The following is a 17,487-nucleotide window of genomic DNA, read 5'->3' on the forward strand; positions in this document are numbered from 1 at the left end:
GCATTCAGTGAAATGTCTTAAACAGTTTGTAGAAAAAAGGAAATTTGCTGGAGGTTGTGTCACTTGGGCTTTGAGGACTTTGGGTTGACTCTGTGGAGTTTCCGTGTTTTCTCTGTACATTTCTGGGTACTCTGAGATATGTGCATGACATCAGTTTGGGACTAAAGTTGTATTTTTGATTGTGCTGTTGTATAGAGAGGTGTTGTGTACGGTGCTTAAAATGGATAAAAGGGGATTAGAAAATGGAGAGATGGGCAAAGTGCTCTTTTCGGGCAGTGTGACTTGTTCAGAATAATGAATGTTGTAGAGAAAATCAAGTGTTATTTATGAACAAGGTTAAGAGCAGAAACATATCTGAAACTGTGCTAAGTTTGATTTTAAATTTGTAAGCATTTTTGTTTTGCATTTGGATTACAGTAGTGATGAGTTCTGACGCCCGCCACAGTGTACAGTAGCTTATTAAATCAATAGATGGGTGGCTTAATGGTTATCTATACAGTAGGTGGAGTTTTTATGCAACAGTAAAGATCACAACTGTCTAATCATTAATATCATAAAATATTGTCCTACTTTTTACACAAGAAAAAGATTTTATTAAAAAACTTGCCATTGTCCACCCCTCTTATCCATAGCTTCCACATGACACACTCTTGCTCACAATCGCCTCATCCATCCATTATCCAACCCGCTATATCCTAACTACGGGGTCACAGGGGGTCTGCTGGAGCCAATCTCAGCCAACACAGGGCACAAGGCAGGAACAGATCCTGGGCAGGGTGCCAGCCCACCACAGGGCACACACACACACCAAGCACACACTAGGGGCAATTTAGGATTGCCAATGCACCTAACCGGCATTTGTCTATGGACTGTGGGAGGAAATCCACACAGACACAGGGAGAACATGCAAACTCCACACAGGGAGGACACGGGAGGCAAACGCAGGGCTACCACTGCGCCACCGTGCCTCCCCCAACTCACCAATTTTTCTCCTATTAATCTCTCCTGTTATCCCAAAGTGCATGTCTTAGTTATTATAGCTGAAAAATGTAAAAAACATGTTTAAGGCATGTTAACCAACTGGAGGAAAAAAGCTCCGCTTAAGAAATGGCTGACTCGTGATTTAACAGAATATTACAAGTCTGTTTACTCATGTCAGCCTTTGTTTTAAAACATTTACTCACAAAAATTGGTGAAAGGTTGCATCACAGTACAAAAGTAAAAATATTTCCATTAAAAATTTATAAAATGTCACATCCTAAGGGTATAGTTAAGAAAACGAACAAATAAAATGTGGAGGCCATTCTGCTGCAGTCCTACTCCCATGCCATGATGACTTTATTAAAACAGACAAAGACTCCCTTGTTGGGTTTGCTAAAAGAGAGAGAGAGAGAGAAGGTAAATGGTAAGACTGTGTTTTTACCAAATTTGTATGTTAATGCTACAACGTTAGGATGGGTTTCGCCATATAATAATGTCACTGGATGAAGAGTTAATATTCAGGACCAGATTTTGAAAAACTAGCAGGTCACCGAAGTATCTCTCTGATTCTTTGTCAGACTTTCATATTTATGCTGGAATTTCTGTGAAAGTCATTGTGACGAAAAGAAAAGAAAAATAGAAACACTTGTGACATGATCTTCACACAGTATTTACGCTGCATGAATACAAGTACTGCTCCACAGATAAAGTGTCCAGCACTCAAATCCCTTGCCCAGTAGTTGTCTACATTAAGCCCGCATGTACTCCCCGTGTCTCTATGGGTTTGTCTCCTGGTACACCATTATTCCTCATACCTCTGCAGAGACACGCAGGTCAGGTAGGTTAACTGTGACTTCCGAGTTGGACCTGGTGTGGGTGTGTGCATAAGAACTTCCTTCCTCAAAGATAGTCCAATTGGGATAGACTTCTACCCTCCATGACACTAAGGTGAATTAAATAGTTTTGAGAATGTATGTATGCATTTTTCACCAATCAGTATACTACCTAAGCAGGAATTCGATAACATATAAGCAATTTATTTTTCGGTTACCATTATGATCCTATATACATAGAGATCATGACTGGGCATGGGATTTGAATGCAGGACATGAAGCAACTTTGCCACCATCGTTAATAATCTAATATTATTTTACTGTAGTTCTCTCTAAACCAGTGTTAAAATGACTCTAATCCAGACTCCTAATAATATCAGATAGTTGTATTTTTAAAAAGGTGCTCACCATATGAAATATCTTGACCCTTCAAAAGTCCCATTGTGCTTTCCAATCTCACTTCCCTCCAGCTCCACTCCAAGGTAGATTTCCTGTCGCCCTGGGAGGTTCCCCAAATATTTAATGGTACCTTTGCTGATTTTCCCACCAGGCCGAGAAAACTTAACTAAGTTTCCCACTTTGAGGTCTGCAGTGCTCCTTGGAGCAAATGGCCGTCTCGGTAGTACAACTCCAGAGAGGTGAAATCTAACAAACAAAATGAGGCAGGAAATAAACGGAAATCACAGGAAATGCATTAGCAGAATGAGGTAGTGGCATGTACTGTGTCGAAAATTAAAGGTATGCAAACAGCTTGTGAAGTAATTTGAAACAACATTTAAAAGCAGGAGTACTTTTGCTGAACACATTTCCATAATAGCAGATCATAAGGCAGAATAGTATTTACAGTCTAAGTATTATGATTCTCATAGAAACAAGTTTAGGCTGTTCTGTACAATTCTGAACACTGTGCACATAGAAAAAGGTTTCATGGTAAGTGGCCTTGAACGTTCACTGTGTAATTTCAAATAAAGGGTAGTGGCACATAACATCACAAAAATGACTTGAATGACTTGTAAGACATTTGAGGACTATATCTGTACGGATGGGTCACCATGAGACTGGACCAGCATGCTAAGATCAGATCATGGAGCCTACATAGTTTTACAAAATACTTTTTTTTCCCCACTGGAACCCTTAATATTGTCAAATAAGAAGAAAGGGCTACTTTTCAAATGTTGCACAAATTTCAAAAGCAGTCATGTTACAGTCAAGAATAGTGCTATATCTTTTTCAACATACCTGTTAAAATTTGGCCTGCTAATGTCTGCAGTGTTGCAGGATTCTGGGCAACGGTCTTTAACAGATTTATTAGACACTATGGGTATGTTGGAGTGGATAGAGGAACGGACACCATTGCAGTTCTGGCTGATTGATGACATATCATCACTTGTCTCATCAGAGTCCACCTGTAGTCTGTCTAAAATGAAGAAATGGAAAACACTTATTCAGAGATACAGCCATTTACAGTTTCTGTTGTAAGAATATGTACCATCTTTAAGAGAGTTTCTGTGATCTACCCACTGGTCTTCACTTTATAACAGTACAGAAGATAATGGAGCAACCAGAACTGGCCAATCATGGAGCCTTTGTCAGCTGTTACAGTAGCTTAATGCTCCTATATTGTATCTCGTACGTTTATTTACAGATATCTGTCTTGACAATTATTGTTAACAAAAAGTACTCGTTTTAAAATACTGACTAACCTGGGAAGGGTTGTGCCTTTGTTTTTCTTTTGCCAAATAAAATTTAAATCATTGTTGGTAATATATGGTATCTATCCTGAAGGTATTTTTCACACAGCCCGGAAAGCCAGTGTTAATATTTCCCTTGATCATTTTACCCTGACATCTATTGGCATTCCGTCAGCCCTTCTTGAGTTTGATAGCAGAGCTCTGCAGTTTCCACCACTTCTTTCAAAGCCTGAGAGGGACATCAGGTGTTCTGCAGGACTGACATTCCGAACTCTAGCCATGTTCACAGAGTCTGGCTTTTTTTTAATGAATCTGCAGCAATAATCTGGTTGCTAATACAGTAACTTTGTTATTTTGCAGTTATTTACTTTACTATTTTAAAGCGTAGATGTGTAGATTTTATGCATGAATACAATAATGCAAGTCACATTACTTGCTTTCAATACTACAATGAATGACTGCACTGCGAGATTTTGTTTATTTGTCTTGTTTAAACTTGTTTTTTTAAATCGTTTCTCTTAATCAACACAATATTAAATTCCTTTTAGCTTTAACGAATATGTAGGCACAAGGTCCCAGAATATGTGGCTAGAACACTAAAAACCTATGTATATAAAGTACATAATGTAAGTTTTTACATATTTTACTTTTACTGTAAATTTGTAGAGGACTCTTGTGTTTCTCCAATGAAAATGTCTGTCCAAGCGACAACAGGGATTGTACAAGGCAGTTATTGTCACATTATTTGTTAACTAAAAATTAAATGAAAACTGTCTCATAAGTGCACCTTTTAACTCCAGTTGTCTGGAAGGGAAGTTGTTTTTGAATCCCATGAGCAGGAAGTCTGTGCACTCACTGTCCATTGACATTGGAGAGCTGTTGTGTAATGTTCGGTCCTTTTCCCGTTCTAAAATGTAAGCAGATTATTATTCTGACATCAGGTCACTGTTGATTTCTTTTCTTCTATTAATATAAATCAGTAGCCTGGAAAAAAAGGTTAGGGGGCTAGGAAATGGGCAAATAAAAGCTTAAATTCAAAAAAACAGACTGGAGTCGTTTACCAGAAGGACAGAAATAACCAAGAGAACAAACCCAAACACTTGCCTAAATTCAAAAAGAAAAAAGCACAAATTCAAAGCCAAAAGTTGAATAATGCTACTAACACTGGAAGAGTTTTTCATTAGTACCCAGAAATTTGGACAACTAGGAAATCTGCAGTGCTGACCTTTAGATTACATTAGATAAACTTTATTAATCCCATCAGTGGTGATGTCACGCGATGTGACTTCTGCATGTCAGCAGATATCAAAAACCGCTAAATATGTTAACACATGTTAACATGTCCAAAACATTGTTCGAGTGAAAGTGTAGTTAGAAAGTTGATCTGTACACATTAAAAAAACATAAAGGGCACACAGACCACTTAAAAAATAATCTAAAGCCATATAAATGTTTCTCTTAATTATCCCAAATCATCCATCCATCCATCATACAACCCGCTATATCCTAACTACAGGGTCACAGGGGTCTGCTGGAGACTATCCTAGCCAACACAGGGTGCAAGGCAAGAAACAAACCTCGGGCAGGGCGCCAGCCCACCGCACACACGCGCGCACACACACACACACACAATTTAGAATCGCCAATGCACCTAACTTGCATGTCTTTGGACTGTGGGAGGAAACCGGAGTACCCAGAGGAAATCCACACAGACACGGGGAGAGCATGCAAACTCCACGCAGGGAGGACCTGGGAAGCGAACCAGGTCCCCTAACTGCGAGGCAGCAGCGCTACCCACTGCGTCACCGTGCTGCCCTATCCCAAATCATGACAGTCAATAATAAAAACATAAATTATTTGCAATATTATCTTATAGTTTATAATTTGCAAATTTAAGACATGCATTCAAACTACACTGCAGGCACAATGATGTGGTCCAAGAAAGACAACAGATGATGGGTAAGAGAGAAAGAATTTGGATGTGAGTGTCAGTAGGCTTTGCACACTAGGGACCAACTTACCCAAACTATTTTATAACATTTCAGTAATTATTTACCGCTCTGATGCTGATCTCTCTGATCATAAAATAGGTCTTTATGACAGCAATTAATGAGAAGAATTCATAATTAATTGCAGAATTACAGTATTTCTCAAGATATTATCAAAAATTCATTTGAGGGTTCCTCTAGAGCAGGCATGTCAAACTCACTACCATTGGTTGTCCGCTTCGACTGCCATACGTGCGTCAGCGGGCCGCACTGTAACAAATACTATTATACTATTATACAAAGTTACTGTAGCTTTCTTTCCAATACTGAAAACTTTAACAAATGTAACACTTGTGTACATATATACACACATACATATACTATGGGGTGCCAAACAGGCAAATACATTGATTTTCTGAATATATAAAGTCGGCGTCAGAATATATAAAGTCACTGTCGGAATATATAAAGTCAGAACTTGAATATATAAAGTCAGCGTCGGTATACATAAAGTCAGAACTTTTTTCTGAATATATAAAGTCAAAAGTTGAATATATAAAGTCAGCGTCGGAATTTATAAAGTCACTCCTGCATATATAAAGTGAAAGTCAAAATCTATTGATTGAAACGACTCTAAACTGAACTAAGTTAACAAAAATGTATTCAGAAAAATAAATTCAAAAAACACTGTTCGGTTAATGTTTTGAAAATGATGCATGTGCCCTGCCCAGGATTGGTTCCTGCCTTGCGCCCAGTGTTGGCTGGGATTGGCTCCAGCAGACCCCCGTGACCCTGTGGTCGGATTCAACGGGTTGGGAAATGGATGGATATTCCAGCGCAGACTTTATATACAGTAATCCCTCCTCGATCGCGGGGTTATGCGTTCCAGAACCCCCGCGATAGACGAAAATCCGCGAAGTAGAAACCATATGTTTGTATGGTTATTTTTATATATTTTAAGCCCTTATAAACTCTCCCACACTGTTAACATTATTAGAGCTCTCTAGACATGAAATAAGACCCTTTAGTCAAAAGTTTAAACTGTCCTCCATGACAAGACAGAGATGACAGTTCTTTCTCACAATTAAAAGAATTCAAATAAATCTTCTTCTCTTCAGGAGCAGAGAATTTCAGAGGGAGAGAGAGAGAGAGAGAGAGAGCGCTCGCAAAGAAAAGTAAACAATCAAAAAATCAATACTTGTGCTTTTAAGTTTGCCGCGGCATTTTTTAGAGGAGCGTCAGTATCTTCTAAGCAAACAGCCTCTGTGCAAACAGCCCCTCTGCTCACATCTCCTCCGTCAGGCGCAGAGAACGTCAGAGAGAGAGAGCGAGAGTAAAGCAACAATCAAAAAATCAATATATGTGCTTTTGTGCTTTTAAATATACCGAGCACCGCAATAAAGCGGCATTTTTTTAGAGGAGCTTCAGTATCTTTTAAGCAAACAGACTCTTTGCAAACAGCCCCTCCGTCAGGCGCAGAGAATGTCAGAGAGGGTGAGAGAGAGGCAGAGACAAGCAAACAATCAAGCTGCGCGCGGGATGCATATCTTATAGCATTGAGGAGTTTTAGTTAATATGTAATACATGCTCTGATTGGGTAGCTTCTAAGCCATCCACCAATAGCGTCCCTTGTATGAAATCAACAGGGCAAACAAACTGAGGAAGCGTGTAGCATACATTAAAAGACCCATTGTCTGCAGAAATCCGCGAACCAGCGAAAAATCTGTGATATATATTTAGATGTGCTTACATTTAAAATCCGCGATAGAGTGAAACCGCGAAAGTCGAAGCGCGATATAGCGAGGGATTACTGTATTTAAGTTTTGACTTTATATATTCCAGCACTTACTTTATACATTCCGAAATATTCCAACGCCGTCTTTATATACTCAGGTTTTGACTTTATATATTTGGGAATGACTTTATATATTCAAGTTTTGACTTTATTTATTCCGACAGTGACTTTATATAATCAAGTTTTGACTTTATATATTCGGGAATGACTTTATATATACAAGTTTTGACTTTATATAGTTAAATAACTTTTTCTTTACCATAGAAATTTAAAGACTAAATTCAACTTCCATTCCTACCAAAGATATTTCTGGCGACTAAATAGAACCTACTTATATCCAAATTCGAGCTACTGAGCTGTCGTCTGCCTGCCTGAATAAGTCACCCTCGCTTCGCTCTTACTTTTTTACCGATCATTTAATCATGGCTAGTGGCGGAAAAATGATAAAATGGAAGTAGGATTACACTGAGTATGGCTTTACAAAAACAATTATTGATGGTGAATCAATTATTCATAAAGCTTCAATTGGTGATCTGTTTTTCTGTGTTAACCTCATATTTTTTCATACTTCTTCTCAAACCAAGGGGGTGCGTGGGTAAAATGAATCGGGAAGTGCTGATCAATGTAATCGGTGTACCAGGAAATCATGCATTGACAGAAGTTCCCCTTTGTTTGTAATGCAAAGTGTGATTAAATGTCTGATTTTTTAACGCTTTATGGAGCACATGCATCAAAGCTTCTCAGCTGTGCTTGTGCTAAGAAAAGGAAACATTTTAAAAATAACGTAAAACGATTGTCAATGTAACCTTTTGTTAGTAGTGCCTGGAGGATTCAGTGTGGAGAAACTGTAGAGACAGCGTGTGTATTTACTTGAGGATTTTTCTGTGAGTATTTGGTGGCAGCGTCACAAAGTTGCTTCCGTAACACTGCGTTAGCTGCGGAGTTCAGCTCAGAGCGAAATGAGGTGAATGGGAGGGGAGATGATGACGTGACTCCCCCACCCGCCTTAACTGTCAATCCCCCACAAACACAGTCTCTCGGAATTTGCATTAGCACAGCCCTTCACCTGCAATTTTAACTTAGTTACAAAGTGATTAAAACTCGTTTATATCCTGCGTCCTCTCATTAAACTTGTATCCCGCATTACCTGTGAGCATGAAAAACGCCAGCAGCAGCCTGTCTATGAACTTAATTTAAACTTTAGGTTTACACCGTGCTTTGTTTCCGAAGTAGCAGCACTCATGAATATGGTTGTATATGTCACTCGCTCGCTTCTTATTGTTTCGCTGCCTTCTCAATTATATAATGCATGTTTTCTTCAGTGCTTTTTGGAGCTCTTCCTGGTTTTCTACGCACTGCGTTGACAGTCAGTTCACGTGATTACGTGGGAGGCGTGATGATGTCACATGAAACTCTGCCCCCCACGGCTTTCGAGCTCAACTCCATTACAGTAAATGGAGAAAAATAGCTTCCAGTTATGACCATTATACATAAAATTTCGAAATGAAACCTGCCCAACTTTTGTAAGGAAGCTGTAAGGAATGAGCCTGCCAAATTTCAGCCTTCTACCTACACAGGAACTTGGAGAATTAGTGATGAGTCAGTGAGTGAGTCAGTGAGTCAGTCAGTCAGTGAGGGCTTTGCCTTTTATTAGTATAGATAATTTAGTAATAGAAATTATACAGCTTACCATAATGCAGAATCAGTGAGAGCCCTGAGCTTGTTTTCCTGCAACCAGACGATCCTATCTCGGGAGGATGGAAGACAGTGACACGCGAAGTGTGTTGCTTATGTTCAGTCTACTCTGTAATCTCAATTTTGTTGCTGTCACTGCAGAAAACGTGCATCACAAAGATAGGATGTTGGAAACTGAAGCAGCTTCAATAGCTTCTTTCGCGTTAGTTTAATCTTCTATCTACAAGTTATGCTGACGAGAATTTTTCTCAGCATTTCCTTGCGATAATACACTTTCAGGGTGCGAATGATGCCCAAATCCAAAGGCTGAAGCACTGCCTTGCAATTGGGTGGGAGGAATTCAACGCGAACATTATCTGATTGTGGGAGCATGTTGTGGTCAGCACAGTTATCCTTTATCCTTCTTCTTCATATTGTGAGGTTTCTGAACTCTTTTGGGATCTGGGATCCACCCCACCCAACGGGAACGACACACTGAAGTGCGTCCCGAAGCGCTATTGCCATGTGTGAGATTGTTTGTCCGGGTCCCAAGAGAGTTTAAAAACCTCATATTTTCTTGAAAGAGTGCCGCATTAATAGGAATGTTTCTTGAACAAGCATCACTGCAATCACATAAAAACAGCTTTTTCAACGTCTTCAAATGCAGCAGTTTGCAAACGTTTGCAACCCGAGATTTTTCTTCTTTTTTGCATATAGCAAGTATACCGTTTCTATAGAAGGGTGACAATGAGTTAAATTCCAATGGATGTTTTTCAAATGTTGACGAGCAATAAGGAAAATGTATCACTTAAAACCACACAAAACAAAAACAGCAAAAAAAATAGTACGAGGAATGTTCGAAGAAAGAACATTTTTTTTCAATGTCCACAACTGAGCTGTGACCACAGAACTAACTGCTCTGTGGAAGATTCATTCAAGCATTTCACGGTCACTTTGTTGTAATGAAAGTATTTGCTGCTGAATGTACTTCGTAGTAACAATATTTCTGTGGACTCGTGTCATATGTGGAAACTGTCAGAAACATAAAAATACTTTGTTGTAATACTCTGTCACCGCGGTCTCTCCTCTCTCTGCGCTGCTGCAAAGCCCCACCCGCCTAGCGTTCTGAAAAATGTCCTCAGTGAAGGGGGCAGCCTTGTTTTTCACTGAGTGAATCTCCGTTGTTGGCAGTTCTCGCAACTATACTAGCAGATGACGTTTCCGGTATCGTAATGCCATGGGAAAACGTGCTTTTGTCAGAAGGCAGAAGTAAGAAAAGTCAATATGTAACGCCGAAGATGCAGAATGATTCAATCACAAATGATAGTAATCATTTTGTACAGGTTTAGTGCTAACTAGGATCTGTTATGCGGGCCGCATGTGGCCTGGGGGCCACTTGTTTGACATGCCTGCTCTAGAGTGCCTCTTTCTCTTGCAAGATTTGGCTCAAAAACTAATCAGCACATTGTCATCTCATAACATGTCCTCCCCCACAGATTATAGGTTATGATGGGGGATGGTACAAAGCAAAAATGTATGTGTTTGCAAATATATATATGGTTTATATTATTGAAAAGTAAATGTTTTAAATAAAATAAAAATATAAATTACACTGTCATCTACAAATGAGTTAACAAATCCCATTGGATGGGAGTCAACAGCTGTCAAATTACCATGCGTAAAAGCAATGAAACACCTTTCATTTTAGTCCCTGAAAGCTAAACAGCTTAGCAGACTGTCAAAAAGGATTACCAGGGTGGAATGTCTATTATTTGTTTTTGTACATTTTTCAGAAAAGTACTTCTTTTTAGATACTAAAGTAAGGAAGTCATACACACACAAAGTTTATTTGCTGGCTCTTTCTATTAAACAGACGCCAGGATAGAAAATCGTAAGATGCCAGTCGAGTCCTTTTGCTCACCTTTGTTGGACACTCTTCTCTTTTCCCAAGGAAGTGTGCAAACTTTTGGAATAGATTTAACTAGATTAAACATTGCAGTTATTTATAAATTTTAATTAAATAATGGTTTAATAAACAGGTAAGAACCTCCACCCATTATACATTTTAGACCAACCATATAAGGTATTTGGAGAGAACATGATAAACTCCTTATCATCCCAATTATATGTATATATCCATCCATCCATTATCCATCCCGCTATATCCTAATTACAGGGTCACGGGGGTCTGCTGGAGCCAATCCCAGCCACACAGGATGCAAGGCAGAAAACAAACCCCAGGCAGGGCGCCAGCCCACCGTAGACATGTATATACACTCACCTAAAGGATTATTAGGAACACCTGTTCAATTTCTCATTAATGCAATTATCTAATCAACCAATCACATGGCAGTTGCTTCAATGCATTTAGGGGTGTGGTCCTGGTCAAGACAATCTCCTGAACTCCAAACTGAATGTCAGAATGGGAAAGAAAGGTGATTTAAGCAATTTTGAGCGTGGCATGGTTGTTGGTGCCAGACGGGCCGGTCTGAGTATTTCACAATCTGCTCAGTTACTGGGATTTTCACGCACAACCATTTCTAGGGTTTACAAAGAATGGTGTGAAAAGGGAAAAACATCCAGTATGCGGCAGTCCTGTGGGCGAAAATGCCTTGTTGATGCTAGAGGTCAGAGGAGAATGGGCCGACTGATTCAAGCTGATAGAAGAGCAACTTCAACCTTGAGGCGGATGGGCTACAACAGCAGAAGACCCCACCGGGTACCACTCATCTCCACTACAAATAGGAAAAAGAGGCTACAATTTGCACGAGCTCACCAAAATTAGACAGTTGAAGATTGGAAAAATGTTGTCTGGTCTGATGAGTCTCGATTTCTGTTGAGACATTCAAAGGGTAGAGTCAGAATTTGGTGTAAACAGAATGAGAACATGGATCCATCATGCCTTGTTACCACTGTGCAGGCTGGTGGTGGTGGTGTAATAGTGTGGGGGATGTTTTCTTGGCACACTTTAGGCCCCTTAGTGCCAATTGGGCATCGTTTAAATGCCACGGCTACCTGAGCATTGTTTCTGACCATGTCCATCCCTTCATGACCACCATGTAGCCATCCTCTGATGGCTACTTCCAGCAGGATAATGCACCATGTCACAAAGCTCGAATCATTTCAAATTGGTTTCTTGAACATGACAATGAGTTCACTGTACTAAAATGGCCCCCACAGTCACCAGATCTCAACCCAATAGAGCATCTTTGTGATGTGGTGGAACGGGAGCTTCGTGCCCTGGATGTGCATCCCACATATCTCCATCAACTGCAAGATGCTATCCTATCAATATGGGCCAACATTTCTAAAGAATGCTTTCAGCACCTTGTTGAATCAATGCCACGTAGAATTAAGGCAGTTCTAAAGGCGAAAGGGGGTCAAACACCGTATTAGTATGGTGTTCCTAATAATCCTTTAGGTGAGTGTATGTTAGCTAAAATTATTTAAATTTTATTTTTCAGTTTTCGCACTTCTGTAATATAGCACTCTTCCAAATCAGAAATTACCTAAGACTGTAGAAAGCCTTGTTTTGTAAATCAGTATTCCTACTTTTCTAGTTTCATTGTCATAACTGGAATGCAATATCCATCCAACACATTCTACCTTCAGCCTAGGCGAATCTTTCATATTTAAATAGCTATGGCTTTATCTGACTTCAGTGAACTAAGATATGGAAACACTTTTTTCCTTTTCACATTCTAACATAAAATATGTATACTGAATACAGCTGTCTTTTTTATTCCTGTTTCTTAGTGACATAGATACAGTATTTGTCATCCTTATATTTTTGATTCCCCTACCTACAGAGTCATTTTTTTCTGCATTGAATTATTGAAAACTTTCATATGCTGAACCCTGCTACCCATGATGTCTCAAAATAATTCTGTGAGTAAGAATGAAAGTAACTGAGAATAGTGTAAAAGATGCCCTACTGTAGAGATCAACTGGGGTCCTAGTACAGTGGCTTGGAAACACCACCATGTTTCCTCATTAAATAAGCATAACCTAATATTATCCTGTGATGCTAATTCAGTTCAGGGCCAAAGTCTAGTCTGCCAGCACTGGGTAGGAAGCAGCTGTTGGCAGAGTGCCAGTCCATTTGAGGGCTCACTCACATACACACATGCACTCTTATATTCACACAGAACAAATTAGGCATCACCAATTAACTTAGCCTGCCTGTCTTTGCAAGAAAAATGGGGCACCCAGAGTAAATCCCATGATGAAGAAAGGAGTATGTGCACACTCCACACAGACAATAACTTGGTGCTGGAGTCAAACCCATTTTGCATCATAAAGAATCCCCTTACCTTCCCAAGAAGTCATCTTCATGCCACTGAGCTCATTCTGGGGTTCCTTTTTCATACTCCCATATCTGGTCCATTTTATTGGTAAAGAAAAAGAGCAGTATTGTTAGAACTGCATATTCACAAGCATCTGTATATTTAAGAATAAACAAATCACATCTTAGTTTAAATGTGCAAGCTGGATTTAGTAATATTCATAAATTGGCACATCTTCCTCTGTAAGTGTTTTTTTAATGGTAGAGATAGCATTAGTTTGGGACACCATAGCACCCATGCCTAATTTCCATATCTATTTGTCTGCCCATTTTATTAGCCACTTGAGGTTGAGGTTGCACCAATATTTTTACATTTCTGAGCACTGTTCACATCAAAGCAGAGTGTGTGCTGCCTTTGTAATGACAATTAAAAACATAACTCTACTAATCAAACACTATTTTTCTGTAACCGTTTTTCCTGTCAGGGTATCACAGAATAATTGCAAAGCTTTTCATTGTCACTGAAGATTCCCTCAAACAATGACCTGGTTTGGAAGTCACTGAGGTTACTTCTTCATGACATGCTAACTATAATGACTTGCATCTAAGTGTTGAGCTTATTTTGTGTGGAAATGCTCAATTCATCATCATATTTTGTGTCCTTTTTATTATCTTATCTTATTTTAGATGCTTCCTGTGTATTATCTTTTTGAAAGTGCTGTTTAAAAATTATTTTTAAGATATTTGATTAAACTAAAGCAGAAATTAGCATAAACTAATGTTGAGCAAATGAAAGTATAAAAATTCCATCTTCAAACAGTGAACACGTCATGGAAACTTTATCAACAGGCTCACATTTGAGTTTTTGCAGTGCTCTTCCACATATCATTGTTTTCTAAGAATTATTAAAATATGCAGTTAAAATTATCCATTAGTATACAGATAAATAAGGTCTTGTTTATTACTTCATCTTACTATAAATAATTTATTGAATTAAATTTAATCTGCCATAAGACTCAAGAATAGATAATGGAGTGTGGACAAGGCATATATAGTAATTCAGAAATATATACAGTGGTACCTCGGTATACGTCTGCTTTGGAATAAGTCCAACTTGGTATACGTCCTGTTTAGAGGCGAAATATTTTGCTTGGTATACGACCTTTGTTTGGAATATGACTCGTGTGCTAGAATAACACGTGTGGTATACCGGGCGCGCGCCTTCAAAAAAAAAGGGCCAAGTTTTAACCTGTACAGTAATCCCGCGCTATATCTCACTTCGACTTTCACAGCTTCACTCTATCGTGGATTTTATATGAAAGCATAACTAAATATATAACGCAGATTCTTCGCTGCTTCGCAGGATCTGTGGACAATGTGTCTTTTTACTTCCTGTACATGCTTCCTCAGTTGGTTTGCCCAGTTGATTTCATACAAGGGACGCTATTGGCGGATGACTGAGAAGCTAACCAATCAGAGCACGCAGTTAAGTTCTCCTGACTGAGAAGCTAACCAATCAGAGCACGCAGTTAAGTTCCTGCGTGCTGAATGCAGTGTTAACCCGGAAGTCTCATCTCGCTCATTCAGCATCAACGTGTTTCGCTGTGTAAAGATTTGTGCTCTTTTGTGTTTATCTTTGTGCATAGTCAAGCCCTTCATTATGGCTCCAAAACGATCTGCTACTGCTTCAGGGGCCGTGCCCAAGTGCAAACGGAAGATGTTAACGATTGCTGAAAAGGTAAACATTTTGGATTTGTTGAAGGCTACGATTCTTTTTATTTAAAAAGTAGGAAAGGAATATAAGATCTACGGCCGCAGTGTCCTTTTAACCAGGGTGCAAAACGAGTTGTAAGTGGATGTAATAAGGCAGTAGTCTGGATGTAATCTGCTTTAGGGATTTGGATTGAAGACCGCCAGAAGAAGAACAACGGCAGTGCTTCACAATCTCCTGAAGAGGCTCCTTTGGAAGAGCTGTAACGCTCTCCTTTGTTGTGCAGTAAAATTAAACTCATTGTTATCGGACAAGTCATTTTCATTTATTTCATCTAATTACTTTTGTATTTATGTATTTTAGTATTAAGCAGTGTTTAAATTATTTTATACAACCCCATCAATGTATAATATGCCAATAACAATAGGATTTTTTTTTCATGGGAACGAATTAATCATTTTCCCATTATTTCTTATGGGAAAAATTTGTTTGGTATAAGTCTTGTTTGGTATAAGTCCAAGGATCTGGAACGGATTAAGGACGTATACCAAGGTACCACTGTACTAATTACTGTAGGACAGAGCAAGTGCACAATTTATGACATTCTATTTGTATTTATTGAATTAATATCAAGTAGTACCTCAACTGGGCTAAGGTCAGAGGCTTTTCAAGTGGTACCACTTTCTCTAGACCACCATTGTATTCTCTTCTTTTTTCTTGAAAGGACGTATCACCTGACAGCAACAAGAATTCAAAATTAAGACTGTGTTTGTGGCAGACCCAGTAGTGAAACAAAAAAACACAAAAACCCATTCCTGCAGTGCACCACATTCAGTCATAAATAAATATCAAGAATGTGTGCCTGCTCATTCCAAACATTTACCATGCAGCTGTATGACAAGAAAATGTTAACATGACGTTTATGCTTCTGTTCTACCTTTCATTTTCCCTTCAGTCTTCTCATCAAGAATTTTTTTCAGGAGCCTCTCATACTGCCTCTTCATATCCCACAGTTCTTCCTGTAGCCAGTGGTTCTCTTCATTTAGCCGGTGGTTAACTTCCCTGAGTTTGCGGGATTCAATTCGGAGCTGACAGATCTCTCCATGTGGATTTAAGCTATTGTCATGAACCACAGGAAGGAAGTCTTCATCCTCCCATTTTCTGGCCTTCATATCCATTTGCTAAATTCAAAGAGATAAATGCAGAATATTGGGCTACATACAATACAAATAATAACCAGAAGACTTTCTGGCCTTTTTTAATACCAACAGCAGTTTATAGTACATTAAATTGGAGACCTCACAGTTGTGCCTGCAATAGTTACTTTTGGCCCATAACTGTAGATTTCAATTCTGGACATACTACAAAGACTCTTAAGTACATTCATAAAGCTGATATGGCATGGTGACAGAGTGTTCAGTGCTCCTTCCTCATAACCCACAAGTCCTGCACTGCGATCATGTCCCAGCCATTGCCTGTACTGAGCTTGCATTTTCTCCATGTACCTCCATGCTTTTCCTCAGCTAAAGCGGATCTCTTCGGGCCTATGTTATGGCTAAACCCTAGTCAATGGAGTTCCTGGTATGGAGCAGAAACTATGTCCAGGCCAACAGCATTGAGCATATAAAGAGGGCATAGATCCAGTGCTTTCAATTGCTTAAAAAGGAAGGAGTTGAGTTTTGCCATTGGTTTGTTGGACGCACATAATTCCAATCTTTTGGCTGACAACTGGGTCAAAGTTTTGTCCATTGTGGCGGTCGGCTGGGGGCTGTGCCCAACCAGGACACCTGGAAGGACTGGGAGATGGACTATGCCTCCCCTGGACCACGAGAAGGCAGCCGCCCTGGTTTGTATGGAGGCCACGGGAAGTGAGCATGGAAGCTCAACCCTATAGGGGCCCATGACCACTGCCAGGGGGCGCCTGGATGTTTGAGGAGCCCTGGACGTCAGCACTTCTGCCACACTGGCTCCTAAAACCAGTTGGCTGCTTCAGTGATGATTTAAGTGTGTGATATTAAAGGAGGTGAATACTTATAGAATCAGTTATTTTCTGTTTTATGTATGCAGTTAATTTAAATCATTTTGCAGGGTTTTCACTTTGACATTAAAGAGTATTTTCTGTTATTCAGCATCACAGATGCTAAATAAAATCCACTGCGATTGAATTCAGCATATTAATAAAATGTGAATACTTCCAAGTAAATAACTTTTATAGGCACTGCATTAGTTTATACTTTTATTCGGCACTGTATATAGTACGTACTAATTTATGTTGTATATGTTCAGTTATACCCATTTGCCTATATGAATCTCATTTTACATAGTAATGGTAAATGTATTGCAAACTCTAGTTCAATTTATAAATAAAGTATGACAGTAGAGGAATCGTCTTCTTCTGTGGTATTATATCATGCAGCTTTCATTCTTTCACACAATAGCTTGCACTGTGAATGCACTTTAAGACATCATCTTTAACAAACAATCATTAATCAACACATATTACAATGGTGCCTACAACATTCTTATTTT

At 39.2% G+C, this 17,487-nt stretch overlaps 1 protein-coding gene across 3 annotated transcripts in view; it reads right to left on the reverse strand.

Annotated features, from left to right (window-relative positions):
• Window positions 1–898: 898 nt before the first annotated feature.
• Window positions 899–17,487, reverse strand: part of LOC120523675 — a 46,414-nt gene continuing 29,825 nt past the window's right edge. For all 3 annotated transcript variants that reach the window (XM_039745214.1, XM_039745213.1, XM_039745212.1), the window contains exons 6-12: window positions 15,896–16,139; window positions 15,599–15,692; window positions 13,276–13,340; window positions 4,293–4,412; window positions 3,054–3,231; window positions 2,223–2,459; window positions 899–1,374 (exon numbers count right to left, since the gene is read on the reverse strand). In XM_039745214.1, the coding sequence (XP_039601148.1) occupies window positions 1,317–1,374; window positions 2,223–2,459; window positions 3,054–3,231; window positions 4,293–4,412; window positions 13,276–13,340; window positions 15,599–15,692; window positions 15,896–16,139 (996 nt within the window). In that variant the 3' untranslated portion in view covers window positions 899–1,316. The remainder of the gene's footprint in view (window positions 1,375–2,222; window positions 2,460–3,053; window positions 3,232–4,292; window positions 4,413–13,275; window positions 13,341–15,598; window positions 15,693–15,895; window positions 16,140–17,487) is intronic.

The sequence above is a fragment of the Polypterus senegalus genome, chromosome 2, assembly GCF_016835505.1.
Source record: "Polypterus senegalus isolate Bchr_013 chromosome 2, ASM1683550v1, whole genome shotgun sequence".
Taxonomy (NCBI): Eukaryota; Metazoa; Chordata; class Cladistia; order Polypteriformes; family Polypteridae; genus Polypterus; species Polypterus senegalus.